Here is a 16,781-nt window from a genome sequence, read left to right on the forward strand (position 1 = left end):
TTAATTGCTGTTGTGATTTCCTTTAAGGAGAAGCCTTCGGCATATTCCTGAGTTGGTATTAGGATGCCTTCCCTTACTACTCCTGCAATTCCCTTCTCCGAGTTAGGGGCCACACCAATATAAAGCTCTTTAAAATATTCTTCCCAGACATGTGGTTGGATATAATAATCATCTTTACTGACCTGCTTACCTGAGCCCTTGGAAAGTAGTTGCCAAAAGAGTTGACTATCCTTCTGTCTAGAGGCCTCAACCAGTATGTTCCAGTTGTCAGCCTCTCAATTTCTTCTAGCCATATCCTGAACCCTCTTGCACATTGTTCTGCCGTTCTTAATGTCGTCTCATGTTCCCTGCTTAACTGCCATCGTTAAGTTGGCCTTAGCTAATCTACAGTCCTCATTGTACCACAGGACAATGTTTCGTTTAGAAATATTATAATTAGACAATTTACTAAAATATGATTTAATGCTATTGGATAAATACTGAAAGCTGGCTAAAATGGAATCATCCTCTTCTTGGTCTAGGTCACTAAGAACCATAATAGTCTGTGCTACTTCTTTGTACATGGTTACAATTGGTTACAATTGGGACTGATGTTTGGTGAGTTTGGTTATCAAAAAATAGGGAGGCCAGTTAACTCTAGTAGGAGAGCATTGTGATCACTATCCTCACGGTGTTGGACGGTCATATCCTTGACAAGTCAAGGTCCACCATAATGTAGTCTATCCTACTTTTACTCCCCCTCTTGAATGTAAACTTGGCTTCCTCGTCAGAGGGTGTCCGCCCATTACAGGCTCGCTCCCCATGAGCTAGAGTGAGCAACAGTACCTGCTGCCCAACCTAAGTGAGTCTTTTAATAGGGTAAGTATGCAGCTTATTAACACCCCTAGCTTGCTCTTCTTCCTCCACTAACTCTTGTACAAAGTCTACCGGCTCATCGGTTGTATTAAAATCGCCAGCAAGGATAAGATAAGACCCTCCACTACAGATTCCAAGTGAATTGGAGTTGTTATAGTTTGAGAGTGCTTATGCCGGCTACTAAACCTATTATATATGTTAAACAATCTAATATGGACGCCCCTTTTGGGCCATATCAAATAGATACCAAGAAACTCCTGGGATTCTACCTTAAGTAATTTAATTTTACAATTCAGTATTGTCCTAACCCATATTAACAGCCCTCCAGCCGGTTGGCCCGCTGTTGATGGCCTAGCCTCAATACTAAATGTGGTAACCCCCACCCTATGCATCCGCTCTGTCGCCCAGGTTTCCTGAAACAGGCATACATGATTACTATCCACCATCCTACTCCACTCGGGGTCATTTAGCTTGTAATTAATTCCTGCAATATTCCAAGAGACAATCTGAAATGGTTGCTCAGTATCCACACTTCCCTGTTGCCGGCAAGTAGTTGTAGGTTTTACATGCGTAGGTTCCTGGGCTATTTTACAAGTAGGTGGTTGAGTGGAAAGGATGTTATTTACTATCTTATCATGGGTAATGTTATCGATGACAATTGTTCCCAGTACTGGAGTGATTGTGGCTACATCATAGGCCGGCATTACATTTCCCTTCGTTTGATTTAGTCAATCAGGGCTATCCAAGTCTGTGAGGGCTTCATACCTATTACTGACTTCCACAGGAAAAATGACTTTTCTGTTTAATGAGTTCTGGACTGGGAGAGCATTGGATGGGGGAGATAACCAGGTTGTCTTAAGAAGAAACCCAGTGGCACTAGCTCGATCCCTTGTCCTAGATCCCACCCAGGTGGTTACTTCCTACTTTGGAGTAACTTCCCTGCAAAATCCAGAAATCAACAGGTAATCACTATGCAGTCTCCTTTTGCAACCTTTCGTAATGGACCAACCCAGCTCACTTCACGGACAAACAGGATATCATGGAAGCAAGAATTGGAGAAATTGGTGTTCTGTGTTTGCCAATGGCATGCTTTGTTCTTCAGCTTAGTAGTAGATTCCCTTTGGTTGCTCATAAGTAGCGGAACATTGGATAAAATCACCACATATGGGCAACATTCTGGAGGAAGGTTAAGTATCACGTCATTACAGAGGCCCACCCCTGAGGAAGCATTGCCCAATTGTAAATTGGACTGTCTGGCCTGTCTGTGTGGTTCCATTCCTTTCCCATTTGGTGGGGACTAGTGGTGTTGAGGCCAGTATAGGTACCAGGATTGTGCAGCATGATTTTCTGCCCAGGAGGAACTTCACGTATATCGTGACCATTTTCTTGAACATTGGTCACAGCTCGGGGTTGTATTACATTACGATGGTAGTTTTCCACCATGGTGTTAGACTTCCTACTATTTTTAGCTTCCAGTTGGTCTACAGACTCTAAACATAAAGAGATATAATTTATTGTGTCTGCTGCTAAGGTGATAGGTGACTTTTTTATTTTCCACAATAGCTTCTAAGTTATCAAGCCTATTCATAATAGGTGCTAACTATTTTGCATGATTTTTTCAAACCCGTTCATCAAAAGCTTGATATCTTGCGCAGATAAGACTGCAGGAAGAGGCAGAGGTAACACAGGATACACGGGATGAGAGTGTGGTACTTTTGGCGATGCTAAAATGGACCTATTACAATCCACAATTGGGGTCTATTTGGCTTTTCTCTTTGATCTAGTGTTGGCAACTAGTGCGGGCTGCAAATGTTTTTGCTATCTTTTCCTCTTAGCTGGAGGACAGGGTACTGGAGATGCTTGAGATCGAGGCAGAGGCATCACAGGGAGGATTATTTACAATACTGATTGATCAACAGTCTTATTCTCTAAGTCCATAGTCTTTGTTTGTGTACTTGAGGAAACATCCTGGTTTGTACATATAGTAGAGCCCCCCTCTATAGATAGCCGACGTTGAGCTACTAATATTTCTTTGCCTATGGCTTTCGCGGCTCGTGTTAAAAAACAATCAAGGGTAGAATTCTGAAGGGGTTTAGGGGTGCGCTCCCTCCCCACAGTTTGGTTCACTTTCTCAATAATCCAGGTTATATTGAGTCACACCAAGTATCACACTAAGTAGTACTAAGGTCAGTACAAAGTATCAGGCAGACTGACTTGGCAGTGTTCTTCCTCCCAGGATGTCACTATTACAGGCAAGTCAAGTCCCAGTAAAAATTAGAGAAATGAAGAAATGGAAAAATGAAAAATAATGTGATTAAAAAAACAAGGGGGCAGGCCCAGGCCAACCTCATCCTGCCTCTGATGGGTGCAGATGGGCCTGCCCTTGGCCCGGGCGCTTCCTGCGCTGCGGGACCCGTGTAGGTGCTTTGTGCTGCCCCCTCCTCTCTGGACACGAATACGGGCTCTGGCACTGCGGTACCCGTGCAGGTGCTTTATGCGCCTCCAGGTGCAGATTGGCAGTGGTGGCAACAGCCGCAAGGCAGCAGCACCTGGGGGTTGTAGGCAGGCTGCCCCCTCCTCTCTGGACACGAAAACAGGCTCCTGCAATGCGGGACCCATGCAGGTGCTTTATACGCCTCCACGCGCAGATTGGTGGTGGCGGCAACGGCCGCAAAGCAGAGGCACCTGGGGGTTGTAGGCAGGCTGCCCCCTCCTCTCTGGACACGAAAATGGGCTATATCCATCACCTCATGCTAATGCTTGTTTGGCTGTATCCTTCCACACAATGCATGAGGAATTACTTTACATCTCAAAAGTACACTCAATCGTTGCACATTCAATGTGTTATGCCACACATGCAATGTGCTCATAAAGCATTACGTGGTTATTTTTTCATTATATTAGCCTTCGGATGATTGGTTCTTTTTTTCGAAAGTTCAGCTTTTGTTGAATTTTCTTCACTACCAATAGGGCAAATTATTTTATTTTAATTAGTCAAAGTTCCCAACAGCTTTTCATCACTACTGCTGGTGCCTGGCACGCTTAGTAAATGGATGGCAAGGAAGCCCTTATGATATTTTATGCCAACGTTATAAACGCAGAACTCCAATAATGTCTCCGATACCATCCACCTTTCGCTTGCCATAAAAAAGGAAGTAGCACTACACTGAAGGCATCATTGCCTTTATTATACTTCTGTTCTTCATTGTAAGTGAAATGAAGGCTGGATGGCAAAGGAGTCTTTATTATAGTCTGCATCTATTTCTGTCATTGAAATGAAAGCAGGACTGTAATGGCAGCACATATGCCTTTCCTCCTTAATTACATGCAAAACTAAATCAGGACTATAAACATGGCTCGAGATCATTCAATATTGTCCAGCGTTCGTTTCTATACGAAACAAAGATACAAAGGTTCTGGTTTGAACAGGCTGTTGCATACAAAGGATTCACAAAGTTAGATAATTGGGAGCGATTTGGTGTCTTGTTGATTAGAATATGATTGGTGGAGTTACCGGAATTCTTAGGACCATCAATAGCATAGGTGATGTCAGACTGAGAATCCTCTTCAAATGTAAACCAATTGGATGTGATTTACTTGGAGACACCAGAGGAGGACTGCATTGAGGAGGGGGGTCAAAGTCATGTTTAATGGTTTCATATTTTTCATTGTCGGACTTTGTGAATCTGTCTCATCGGTTTTTGTTAAGGCTTATCTGAGTAATTTTGGGACTTGGGTGTGGATACCTGGGTGTGAAAAAGGCGCTTTCTGCAAGCTCATCTGTAAGTTTGTAAATTAATTAAGTGTAAACTTTTAGAGGTGTGTTCCTTAACCCATTGAGGTTAGTGGAAAGCTGTTGGGTAAATGTACGCTGATTGTATTGATAGAAGTTGCGTAAGATAATGGAGCAGACCACACAAAACCTGAGATCCATGAGATCTATGTGCCTACTGTCTCATACGCATGTCTAGCAAATAACCCTAGGTTTGGTGAAATTAATGAGAAGCTTCAACAGAAATCCAGGTTGAAGGGTGTCAGGGGCCAGAAAGTGCTTGGCCCCAATTTATCCAGCTGTTCACTTTGGCCTCTAATGTCCTGTGGCCTCAGTACTTCGGACCCCCAGACTTGGAAGCAAGCACCCCTTTTCCGCACTTGACTCAGGGTAGTGAGGTGCAGCAGTCCAAGGCTTACTCAGCAGTCTCAGACCTCAGCTGTGCAACAAACAGCATTTATTAAACTGCTGTCAAGTACATTTAAAACAAAAGTAGTTTATTGCACATATTACATTGCTGTCAAGTACATTTAAAACAAAAGTACTTTATTGCGCACACACAAATGTACAAATATATCCAGACTGCCAGGTGCAAATGGCTATTGAAAAACACTCTATGGGGCTTCACAGCCTACAAAAGAAGCACAACAAAGAACATTCATACGAGTTATGTATCTCCCTAAATGTACCCTGTAATTCCTATGCTGGATGCACCTTACTTTAACAGTCACACCAGGAGGTGCTTAACCTAAAACCACAATTCCCCTCTTATGTGCCTTAAACAACATAAAGGATGCATCAAGAAATTCAGGCCTATTTACTTTGGAAGAGTGTCACTATACAATTCAACAACAGAACAGAAGTTCTTCTATAACAACACATCTTAGTAATGAGAAAAAAAAACATTTGCGTTGGTATAGACAATATGCACTGATTTTAACCTTCATCGGCCATGTATCATTTCTGCAATAAATCAATAAACCATTAAAACGGTGAACATTTTGTGTGTGTCTTATTTCTTTGAACAAAGTTGCGTAGCAACTATGGATGACCTAACAACAAAGGTTTTGCGCCCCAGAGAGATACAGGAGTGCCTGCAAATCGTAGAAATTCATAGAAAATGGCAGAGACTGCAACCAGAGCCCCTACTTCCTGTACCCAGGAGATCAGGAGACCTGGGGTGAAAATTGAGAACTTGTAGGAAGGGCTCATGTGGGGGGCTGCCAGTCTCCAGGGAGCCCCCATCGCTCAACAACTATTCTGAATTGTACTACTGGGGGACCACTCTTGAAATATGCACATTTTCTCACAGGGTTGCAAGGCCTTATTGGAAGCTTCTATGCTGGCTCAGGCTATACTTTTGCAAAGGCTGCCAATAGAGCAAGTAAATCTATTGATCTTGTTATTCTATGTCTGTGCCCCCTGTAGAGGTGTGTTTGCTTTGTGGTGAGTGCACTGGCCCCCTAACATGAGTCATTCACATACTGGTTCTCGAAAACACATGCGAACAGAGGCCCACAGGGATAAGCCGGCTTCTGCTCCACCCAACACTTCTCCTGCTAGTAAGGTAGTCAGCTTCTGGTTTTCTCTCTCCCACCTATTTTTCTATCTTCCCACGCTTCACTCCTCAGCATGGACAGAAGGAAGAGGAGAGATGACGTCTGCCTTCGCTTTGCAGAGTGCCTGTGTATCTTGCAGGAGTCTCAGGTACTCCTTCCCAGGTGGCATGCTCCTAGAATTGAACTTCACAGGAACCCTGTCCTTCATGGGCCCTAACAAGTCTGTTCTCTATGGTCCTCAAGAGAGAGTTGGGGAGGCCAGTGCCAAAATGTCCAAGATGTACAAGGCTGGAAACCTCACCAGGTAGTGGATTTTAAGCAGCCTGGTCCGTTTTCTTCCTCTGTTGTTTCATTTTCTCTCAAATGTCTCTACCCCTGTGCAGGAGTTTAAAGGTGGAGGTGGACTGTTCTAAAAGGTGAAAGTCTCTTCTTAATCAAAAAATGTTATGTTACCCCTCCATGCCTGGCATATCCTTGGAGTAGCCCACAGGTTTGCTCACTCCCTGCGCATGTATACTTGGACTTTTTTTTTTAAAGATGGCATAATCAAGTTATGGTCTGATATACCTATGCATGTATATTTGCTCCCCTCCCATTTAACACTACAAAACTGTTTTTTTCTACCTAGACTTCACAGGGAACCCCGGTGTGGCCTATGCAAGAGTTCAACCTGTTGCCTGATTGTCAATGTAAGAAGGGCATGTGCTGGCTAGTTAGTGAGTGTCAGCTAATCTCACTATGCAGAATTCTCTCCAATCCCTACTTCTAACAGGATAGAAAAAAATCCCACTCAAAATGCCCATTGTCCAGAGGAGGATATTGACTTGTCAGCTGAGCAATTAAAGTGACCCATCCGCATAGTTCAAAATCTGAGTCTCATTAAGGCTTCCTCAAGAAACATTGCAAAATCCAAAAAGCATGAGAAACTGCAAATATGTCCCAATTAATATTTTATTTGTTCTCTAGATTCTTTTAGACACAGAAAATGTTATGTTTATCATTTTTCTATGCAGAACCAATCCAAAATTATATTTTAGGCACTTTCCAAGAATGAGTAGAGCAAAACACAACAGATTTCCACTTTAGTAAAAAAGAAAAGGAATATTGCTTTATAGATTTCCAGTTAAATTATTAGGCCTATGCAGACTACAACCAATAAATTCTTTGTCTCATACATGACTGTTGTGTGACAGGAGTGATGCTGGCCAGGATTGTGGCTGCCACATGTGCTGCTTTGCTGTTAATCCTCCAACAACAGTGGAATGAAACATATCCCCATGTGGACATCACAAATGCCATGACCATATGCCCCATTTGAGTAGCAGGCTACAGCAGGATCGATGATCCCCAGGTTTTGTATTTGAATGTACCAGAATTTGAAAATGTACTGCAGGATTCGAAGAACCTGCAGTCTATAAAGCCATACATAGAGAATGGCCCGCTTTTCCTCCCTGTTGATGAGAGGGAGCCTCTGTTTCTGCTCAGCTATTTACCTATGTTCCTCTGTTTGGGTTCAGCTCTTTATCTGCATACTTCAGCAACTTCACCTCAAAGGCTTTCCTAGGAATTATTCCACCTCTCCCAGCTGTAAGTGATAGCTAGGGTGAGTTAGGTATTACCTGTTTGGGTTGTGAGACTCCTGTTGGGCCCCTTTCCCATCCCCTGCATCTATGTACTGAGATTCCATCACACACTAAAAGGTATGCAGTCTCTTGGGTCTCCACAGCATGATATGCAGATCCAGTGTGAAGCTTAGTTTCTGATCGGTGTCTGATGTTGTGGAGCATTAAAAACTGCTTCAGGACATTGAATAAGACCAACTCATGACTGTTATTTTGGTTTCAACAAGACAAAGGTACTGTCACGTTGATATGTTGAATGTTTACCATAGTACATCAGTTACTGGAGCAAATACTGTGCATGCTTCTTTTAGTACAGAATACGACCCTTCATGCAAAATTCATGTACATGAAAAATCTGTGTATATTTTAAGGTGATGTAAGAACAAAGAGTAACAATAGTCTGGTGTTCTGTCTAGTATAAAAAAATGCTGTCACTCATGAAAGGCTGCAGAAAATCTGAGAAAACCTTCATCTGAAGGGAAACAAGATGAGCTATGTAACTGAAAACCGATGATGTGTTGAGTGGCTTCTCTCACATCCCTATCCTCCTTCCTCCACTCTTTACTGTCAGTGTTGCGTGGAGTCCAGAACGTGTTTGGCACTGTCGATCGGGAGGGATCCTGATGGGTTCCACATCGTTCCTACAGCAACTTTTGGATCTACAAGCTAGTTGTGACTTGCGTCTGACAGCTTGGAAGGGTTAATCCAAATAAGGCTTTTTTTTTATATCTTTACTGTTAGTTTGCAAATCCTACAAGGATTCCAACCTACACTTCCTTTGCGGATAATGCATTTTGAATATAAATAATTCTGATTGGAAGAGGGAACATTTTTCCTTTTGTCCAATATGGGCGCTGAGGATCCTCAGCAGATTCGCGGCTCCAGGTGATTCTGTCGGCTGGCAGCAACCGAAATGTTTGAGGATTCTGGTGAATCAACTGCCTGGCATTAACTGAAAATATTTGTTTCAGCATATCTTGTGTTGATACTAAGATTTAGTCACCCAAGACTTCATCAGCAACAGTTATGTGACAGTATATCAGGCTTCAATCACACGAGTGCTTCAAAGAGGTTGTAGGGACACATGAAAGTATTCAGTATGGAAAACCTTGTAGCAAGGGTTGACGTTTTAGACAACACGGTATTCCATAGCCTGGGAATATGAAGAGAGGAGCCCTGGTGATGTGCGCCACTAGTGTGGGGAAATAAGCCTCAATGCTTCTATTTTCTTTAAATTCCCTGATGCAATGTTCAGCAATTCTATGTACACAGGTACATGAAAGTTGATGAAGATTCGAGTAAAAGACTAATACAGCAGAAGATCCTTCATTCACTTCATAATCTTTCATTCATAGAAAATAAGAGATAAACTATTTTTTCCTATGTTTCAATGTTATTGATAAATATCAGAACTGAATGAAACTGGGAGCTCGGTATGATAAAGCTGACTGTAGCCAATATAGTTACCTAATGAATTTGCTTTTCTTATGGTGTGCACACTTTATTGAATGACCCAACTGTTGCTAAGCAGTACTTCTATTTTTCATCTAACCATTTTGATGTTAAGGGCCTTATGGCCAGATCTGATGGGAGGTACTCCATCTGTGAGGCTGGTGGAGGACATAACGTCTGTCACCCTGATGGACTACCGCCCACCACATTTTGAGATCACATTGACCCAGACATGATCTCTGCACCATGATAGGAACCACAGTCATGACCATTCTTGTAAAGACACAAAAGGTTTGGTGGACAGACTCTGTTGGTTTTGACAATCATTCTCCAAACGTTACCAAAGTGTTTCTTTTTCAAAAACAAAGTCCCAAAGTGGACGCTTACTACTGAAAAACAAATAACTAACGACACCCACACGCAGGGAGTATTTTTCCCTTGGTGTAGGGGACAATCTTTATTTTTGTTCTGTCACTCACTGCCAGATTTATACCATCCACACTAATTAGGGAGGGTTGTGTAATGTTGTTTTTCTGATGCCCCCACTCTGTCAAAGGAAGCATTACAACAATGGACCCAAAGAGGGCTCCACCGATGGAAAACTAACAGTCCGTCGACTCTAAACTAGGCTGAGGACCAAGGTCGAGCGGAGGTGGAATATCCTTAAAGCTTGCTTGTGACTGTATCTCAGTCTAAAGGCAAGCATCACTGCCATTGCAGCCCAACGCTCACTGGGATGTAGCTGTTGCATTGGACTCAATAACCGAAACGACACATTAGATGCCCTCAGCTTTTTTCCCTGTAACAGGACAATAGTGCCATTACTCGGCCCACATTTTTCAGCAACACATGTGTATCTGCTCTCGCTGTGGATGCACATTGCAAAGTGAGTGTTACCTTTTATGCATAGTTGCATTGCCCTTTGCAAAAGAGGAACTATTTTTTGCCAGTGTATATTCTTTATTTCAAAAAAAGCATGCACATGAGCAAACTCGTCCTACAGGTGAATGCTCAATGACCTCCACTCGGGTTGCAGCACTTTGGGAGGCTACATAGAGGGTCTCATACACCATGTGGGAACCTCCAATGGTTTAATGGGGTGATTTAAAAAAAGAGGCTAGTGATGCCAAAAACAGACACTGCCAATGTGGTACTGGCTACACTATTAGCATCTGCAAATGCCCCCCCCCCCCCACACACACACAGGTCGGGCCCTAATGGCACACACTGGTGTAAATGCAATAAAATACTGTTTGTTTATGGGACTGTGGGTGTGCTCAGTTTCAAACCAGGATGCCCCCCCTGTAATGGCACAGTCACTGACCTTCAAACATTTGGACCTTTACTGGTACAATGCCAAAGCAACTCCTATTTTCCATTCATGTTTTTAGGGCACTGCAGTTCAACATGTTTATTTTTAAACATCCAAATACCTTTCTAGATTACAATGTGAGATTTGTATGTATTATTTGTATTGGTGGGTGGGCAGTAATCAATTACAAGATAGTGGCCTGACAGACACATCTTCATGGCCTTCAACTAGACCTTAATGGCCCTGAAATCAACAAACTAACAAAAAATGTGAAGGATATAAGGCTATTTGTTATGAACATCACGTCATTAGGAAAAACCTGAACTATTCAAGAAAATAAATGAAGAGTTAAAAGGTCATGATTCATTTAATGTTCTGCGTCTCGGGAGCCATCCTTTGTCTTTTTCCCACATACACTAAGACAAAAAGCTGGGTACCACTTCTACCTTTACCTGTCAACAACAATTATGATATTTCGCCCTTGTTCTCTGTATCCCTTCTGGCTTGCTTTCCATCACTCTCTCGCTCTGTATTAAGTCTGGAAGTAGCCAATAACCTTTTTAATTTTATGCTTGTAGAATTATATGTATATGTCATATACTTATTGGGGCATCCAACCAGCCCTTTTCATCCATTGGTCTGTTGTTGTGTCATTCACATTTTAATTCCACCCACTACAGCATACACCATGTGGCATTGGTTCAGTCCACTAAAATGCAGTTATTTTTAGTGCAAGAGACAAGTGGCCCAATGTGTGCTTGCTTTAATGAAACAAAAGCAGACAAGACTGACAAAACAAAAATGTTCTTTGCAATAAAGATTTACAGCAACCACTAAAAACAACACATAGCATTGGCAAAACCAAAGGTTTGGGCACCAAACCAGACCCACTGGCTTTGCCAATGCCTGTTCTTCTCCCTGTGGCTCCTCCGTCACCAGACCCAATTGCCGTCAGATGTGAGCACTTCCTGAAACAATAGAGTTCAAGAAAAGAAATGTCCCGTCACCTGGGTGGACAGGGAAGGGCAGGTGATGCGATGGTTGCGTCCATAATCAATAATCATTTCAGACCTGATTTTCAGCCTCCACCGTACATTGGGAGATGCACCCTACTCGGGAGTGCATTATTAATGCCATGTATCCTGTCGCTACAAGGAGGAAGCTGGTTTGATTAGTAAGTCTGATTCATACCTGGTCATCCAGCGGGAGCTCGCAAAAGGCAGGGATGTATTTCGCCCACTCTACCAGCACCAATAACTGCTGCTTCATGGACTCGCACACATCTCCAATGCCGGCAATTTTCTTCACATTGATATCGCTGCTTGCGCCAGGGTTTGAGGTGATCTGTGCACGAGGAAAGAGAGAAAACAATCCGCTGCGTCAAACATGCATTAAAAAGTGCTATTTCCATTGGCTGAAACAGTTTCGAAGCAAAAGTCAAAGAAGCAATCATGCAAATAATTGAAAATCTCCCAGCGTTACTTCAACTATCAGCGGTCACACAAATTACAAAGCAGTGTCTCGCGCTGCTGTCAGGGATTAATACTTTACCCAAGGCTGCGCTGCGTTCTTTCCTTTACACAATATTATCATTGCATGGGCTTTTTATACAGAGAGCTTCTCAATGCACTCGTTCAATATTTGTGCTTTTCCTTTCTAACTTTCAAAGCTGCTCCTCGATGGAGAACAGCAGTCAGTCGTAGTTTAGTGTTTCTAAATCCACTAAGGGATGGTGAGGCAAATGAAATCAGAGGTTCAGAGCTGAAATGCAATCCTGGAAATTCAAATTTTAAACACAAATGGGTACAGAGGTTCTGCTGGTGAAGGCAGAGCGAACATTATGCAAAGGATGCTTTACAACTGCAATGTCATTAGCCGCTGAGATTGGCACACGCTATGAAAGGGACAAAAAATAGTCCCAATTCTCACAAGATTGGGGATGTATGTATCTGTATATTGTGTTTATGTAGTGGAACCAAAGCAAACGGAATAGAGAGCTGCACAGGGTGAAAGACTATGATCTATTCAATGAGTGCATGAAGGGGGGCAAGGGCTGAGCCAGCGGTGCTATTATCTTATCCCAGTAGCTGTGCACAGGCAGTTGTTGCAGAGAGGAACTTTCATAAATTGATTATGACCTGTGCAGGTCGTATAATTTATAAGGGTTCTCAAAAATAAACATTTTCATTTGTTTTTAAATATGAGCATGAAGTGTTAGTCTGTACATACGTCGGGCTTCATACTGTAAGGGGCAGCTGCACAAAAATACCAACTCTTCATTGGCTGAACCTTGAGAAAAGAATAATTTATCTTTTTATATGCATCAAAAGGTCCTAAGTGCAAATATAATGACAAGTTGGCCATATTTGCTCTCCTTCATGCACTATGTTGCAGCATTTTCCTGAGTCGACCACTGATTAGGTTCGGACTTTGAACTACCCCGCTGGGCTAATTTAGGGGCATATGTATCAACATCTCCATTTGCGATTCTCAAATAGCGATTTTTAAAGAATCGCTATTTGAGAATTGCAAAACGGGATGTATTTAAAAAAAATCGCAAAACTTTTGCGATTTCTTAAAATTCCTTAATTGCGATTAGCAAATTGCGAAATCGCAATTAAGGAATACCTCCCCATTCATTTCTATGGGCCAGGAGACCCATAGGAATGAATGGGAAGTAATTCTCAAATTGCGATTCACAATTTGCTAATCGCAATTTGGGAATTATTTCAAAGGTACAAGGGTGTCATGATGACACCCTGATGCACCCCTGAAATGAGCATGTGTGTGCATATGGCGCACATACATGCCCTAAGGGCATGTATGTGCACCACGTGGCACTTTGTAAAATTCCAAAAAGTGCATTTTTAACAGAAATCGCAAATTACCACCAACTAGAAGTTGGTGGTAATTTGCGATTTCTTAAGGATAATTCGCAATGCTTTGGTGCGTGTTACATGTCATTTAAGAAATCGCAATTTGCGATTTCTTAAATGTTTACGCAAAATTAAGAAATCGCTAAATTAGCAATTCCTGAAATTTGCGCTGAGAATTTGCCTCATACATCCCGTTTTGCGAATTTTTAATCGCAAACGCTGTTTTTTGCGAATCGCAGCGTTTGCGATTAAAAATTCAGTTGATACATATGCCCCATAATTACTTTACTGGCCAGCAGGTAGATCAAAACCTACCCGACATAATAGGCCCAATCTGGAGAAGATTAGCTTGTAGTGGGGTATTATTTGTGCCATGGAGAAATCTGCATGGCATTTTTAGCCTACATTAACTGTAAAGCCTAGGCATGGCCTTCCCCAGGGACACAAAGGGAGGCAGAATCACCTGGCACCACTCACCGGATGAGCTCTCCTTTGAAGGCTTGGAGCAAACTGACCATTACTGCATCTGCTAGGGATGGCAACTCTGGAGGAGCTGTGTCTGACCGAGAGTTGAATTTGTCAACTTGAAAAATCTCATCATACACTGAAAGGAAGATAGATCAGGGATGACGTGGCTGGGCAGAGGTGACCCACTTCAGGAACTATCCAAATCCATCTTTAAACTCCTGCACAAGGGAAGAGATCTGAGCAATAATGGGCCGTGCAGAAGACAGAAATGCAAGCACCTAGCCTGTCTGGAGTGAAGAGACCCTCTGGACTTCTACTGATGTGGACTCTGTTGGACCTGGTCCAGTGAAAGGTACCCCTGCCAAGGGACCCCTGACTCCTGCTGGACAGACTGGCACACTGCGATTGACCAAGAGGTCATGTGGTGCAGAGAGTGCATGCAGGGAGCATAACCTGCCTTTAGGGCCACTTAGTGTCGCAGAGGAAGTCTCCAGGTCATGGAGATTATCCGAAGTTCAGAGAGAGGCGTAGGTCTTGGGCTTTACACAATTCACTACTGCTGGAAGGTGATTATTGGGTGCTAGAGCTGCAGAAGAGCCTAAAAAACCTTTTTGGGAGTAGCATGATTGTGGCTGAGCTCTACCTCATGAGAGGGAGAGCAGTATAAAACCAGCTCCAAAAATGCCCCAAAGATTTAGAGGACAAGATGCCTAAAACCCACACTACTAATGCCTGGAACACACCTCCAGGAGCAATACAAAACCAAACCCTATCTCTTTAGACCTAATGGGGCATAAGAAACATAATATTGTGTGGCCCCTTCGTGCTGAAAGCTGTCTGGAGGGTCACCTAGGCTGCTGACCCGAAACAGCCTTTACCTCATTGAGCATTCTCCTTGAAATTCCCCATGGTCATGTATGTTACCCAAGGAGACTATTTAAAGCTAGAGCATTGGCACCCCATTTTCACAGCAGCATTCTCCCCCGAAGAAGGCCCCGGGGTAGAGGTGAACCAGGAACATGGTGCTCCCTGCGCCAACAACAAGGATCCCCTGGGTAGGACGAGTGCTCTAGGCGTATCACCTGAAGTGCTGTCACTTTTACTCTTAGAAGCTCGTGTGGTGGGCTAGAGCTGCAGGACCGCTGCTGTGATATTCCTTCCCTGCTACACATGCCCTTGTGTAGGGGTAGTGGAGAGTATCCAGCACTGTGGTTCCTGCCATTCTGCCCATAGTGTTTGGTGGGCAGGAGACAGAGGACACAGACAAGTTTCCTATTTTTTGCAGAGTATCAATGCTGTACGGGCAGAAAGCAGGCAGGGTCTCCAGAAGCTGTGGGCTTTCTTCGCCGCAATCAGTACCTTGATTGTAGTACATGTGGCACTTGCAGATTAGAAAACAAAACAACAAGCTGAAGCCAGCATCACATAAAAGGAACACATTTTGGGCTATATTGTGTCCCCAGTAGGCACTGGGGTTGCTGGAAAAATGTGCATATCTTCAAGGGTAGTGCCCCAGGAGGAGTAGGTGGCATCACCAATGTTGTACATTTGCTATGGAGGCTGCCAAAGAGAATCAGATTCCACAGGAGCGCAATATTTTACTCTCACCTGTCACCTTAAGTCCCGAGGTACAGCAAAAAGTGTGACCTGGGAATACGTTTCAGCTTTTTTTAAGCTGGAACTTTTCTTGAAGGTGGGACATCACAATGATGGTAATAGGGGGAATGGCTCTTTATTTCTAGATTCTGAGGTTGCTTTGTAACCAGGTTAAAGTAAGAAGAAAGATACATACACTGAATACTGTTGAACATTAAACACTTTATTAACATACACATAGGTGACAGTAAATCGTTGCATGCATTGTTGAATGTCATTGTAAGTTGTACCATCCCCACATGTTTTAATATTGATTGCACTGTGTTTTGACTGATTACATGCACCTGTTAGGTACATAGGAGAGCTAATGTTTTAGGGATCAAGGTTTGCTGGTGCAGAGATCATTAGATGTGCCTTCAGCACCAAGGGTTCTGGGTACATTTTGGGAGATATCTATCACGTGTGACGTTTCATCAGTGTGCACCCCATGTTGGCCCTTTAAAGGGTGTCCCCATTGGTATTCCCACCTGACATTTTTTAATATATTTGTTAATTTGAGCTGATGTTAAAAAGGGTCATTAGGTGTGATGGAGCAAGGATTTGAGGAAAAGAAACTTGCTCGGATCCACCTCTCGTTAACAAGTACTAACAAATAGAAATAGTAGATAAAAGAAAATTAACATACACACTACAGTCATACATGGGGAATAGGCTTTATGCTTGCTTAAATATTAAAGAATAATTTGCTACGTAACTGAAATCCCGCTTGAACTAACTGTAGTTCTCGAGGCACCGCGTACCTGGCATATGCTTGCCTGAATTTAAAAGGAGCTGAGGCTGCTAATGCTTTTGCTTAACAAAGGAGAAAATAACATAGGATAGAGTAGAAGTGGGTGGTGAACAGTGATAATACCGTATTTGAGATATTCACATATGTTTATGATTCCTTTATCAATAGTGTACGTTTGGGCTTCATGTACGAAGCCAAGGAAAAAGATGGCGGTTGAAACGTAACACAAGTTGAGTCTGCGCATTGAAGTTTAGAAGTGACCTGATGACCGGATCATTGACAGACTGCCAAAAACCAAGCACCGATGCCTGGGAACGCTCTTCAACTGCAGAATAATATAAACATTTCATCTAATTTGTTTTGTGAATGTGTGTGAAAGGAAATTGTATGGAAAAATGAATAAATTAAATGGGAAGGGTTTACTAAACAAAGAATTAGATAAGAAATCAAGAATGACAGCATAAGGTGATGACAACTCC

General features: G+C 42.8%; 1 protein-coding gene across 6 annotated transcripts in view; it reads right to left on the reverse strand.

The window, feature by feature from the left end:
* HNF4G (hepatocyte nuclear factor 4 gamma) overlaps positions 1–16,781 on the reverse strand; it is a 514,515-nt gene that overhangs the window by 27,150 nt on the left and 470,584 nt on the right. For all 6 annotated transcript variants that reach the window (XM_085605410.1, XM_085605412.1, XM_085605413.1 and 3 more), the window contains one exon: positions 11,764–11,916. In XM_085605410.1, coding sequence (XP_085461536.1) covers positions 11,764–11,916 — 153 coding nt within the window. The remainder of the gene's footprint in view (positions 1–11,763; positions 11,917–16,781) is intronic.

The sequence above is a fragment of the Triturus cristatus genome, chromosome 5_1, assembly GCF_964204655.1.
Source record: "Triturus cristatus chromosome 5_1, aTriCri1.1, whole genome shotgun sequence".
Classification (NCBI taxonomy): Eukaryota; Metazoa; Chordata; class Amphibia; order Caudata; family Salamandridae; genus Triturus; species Triturus cristatus.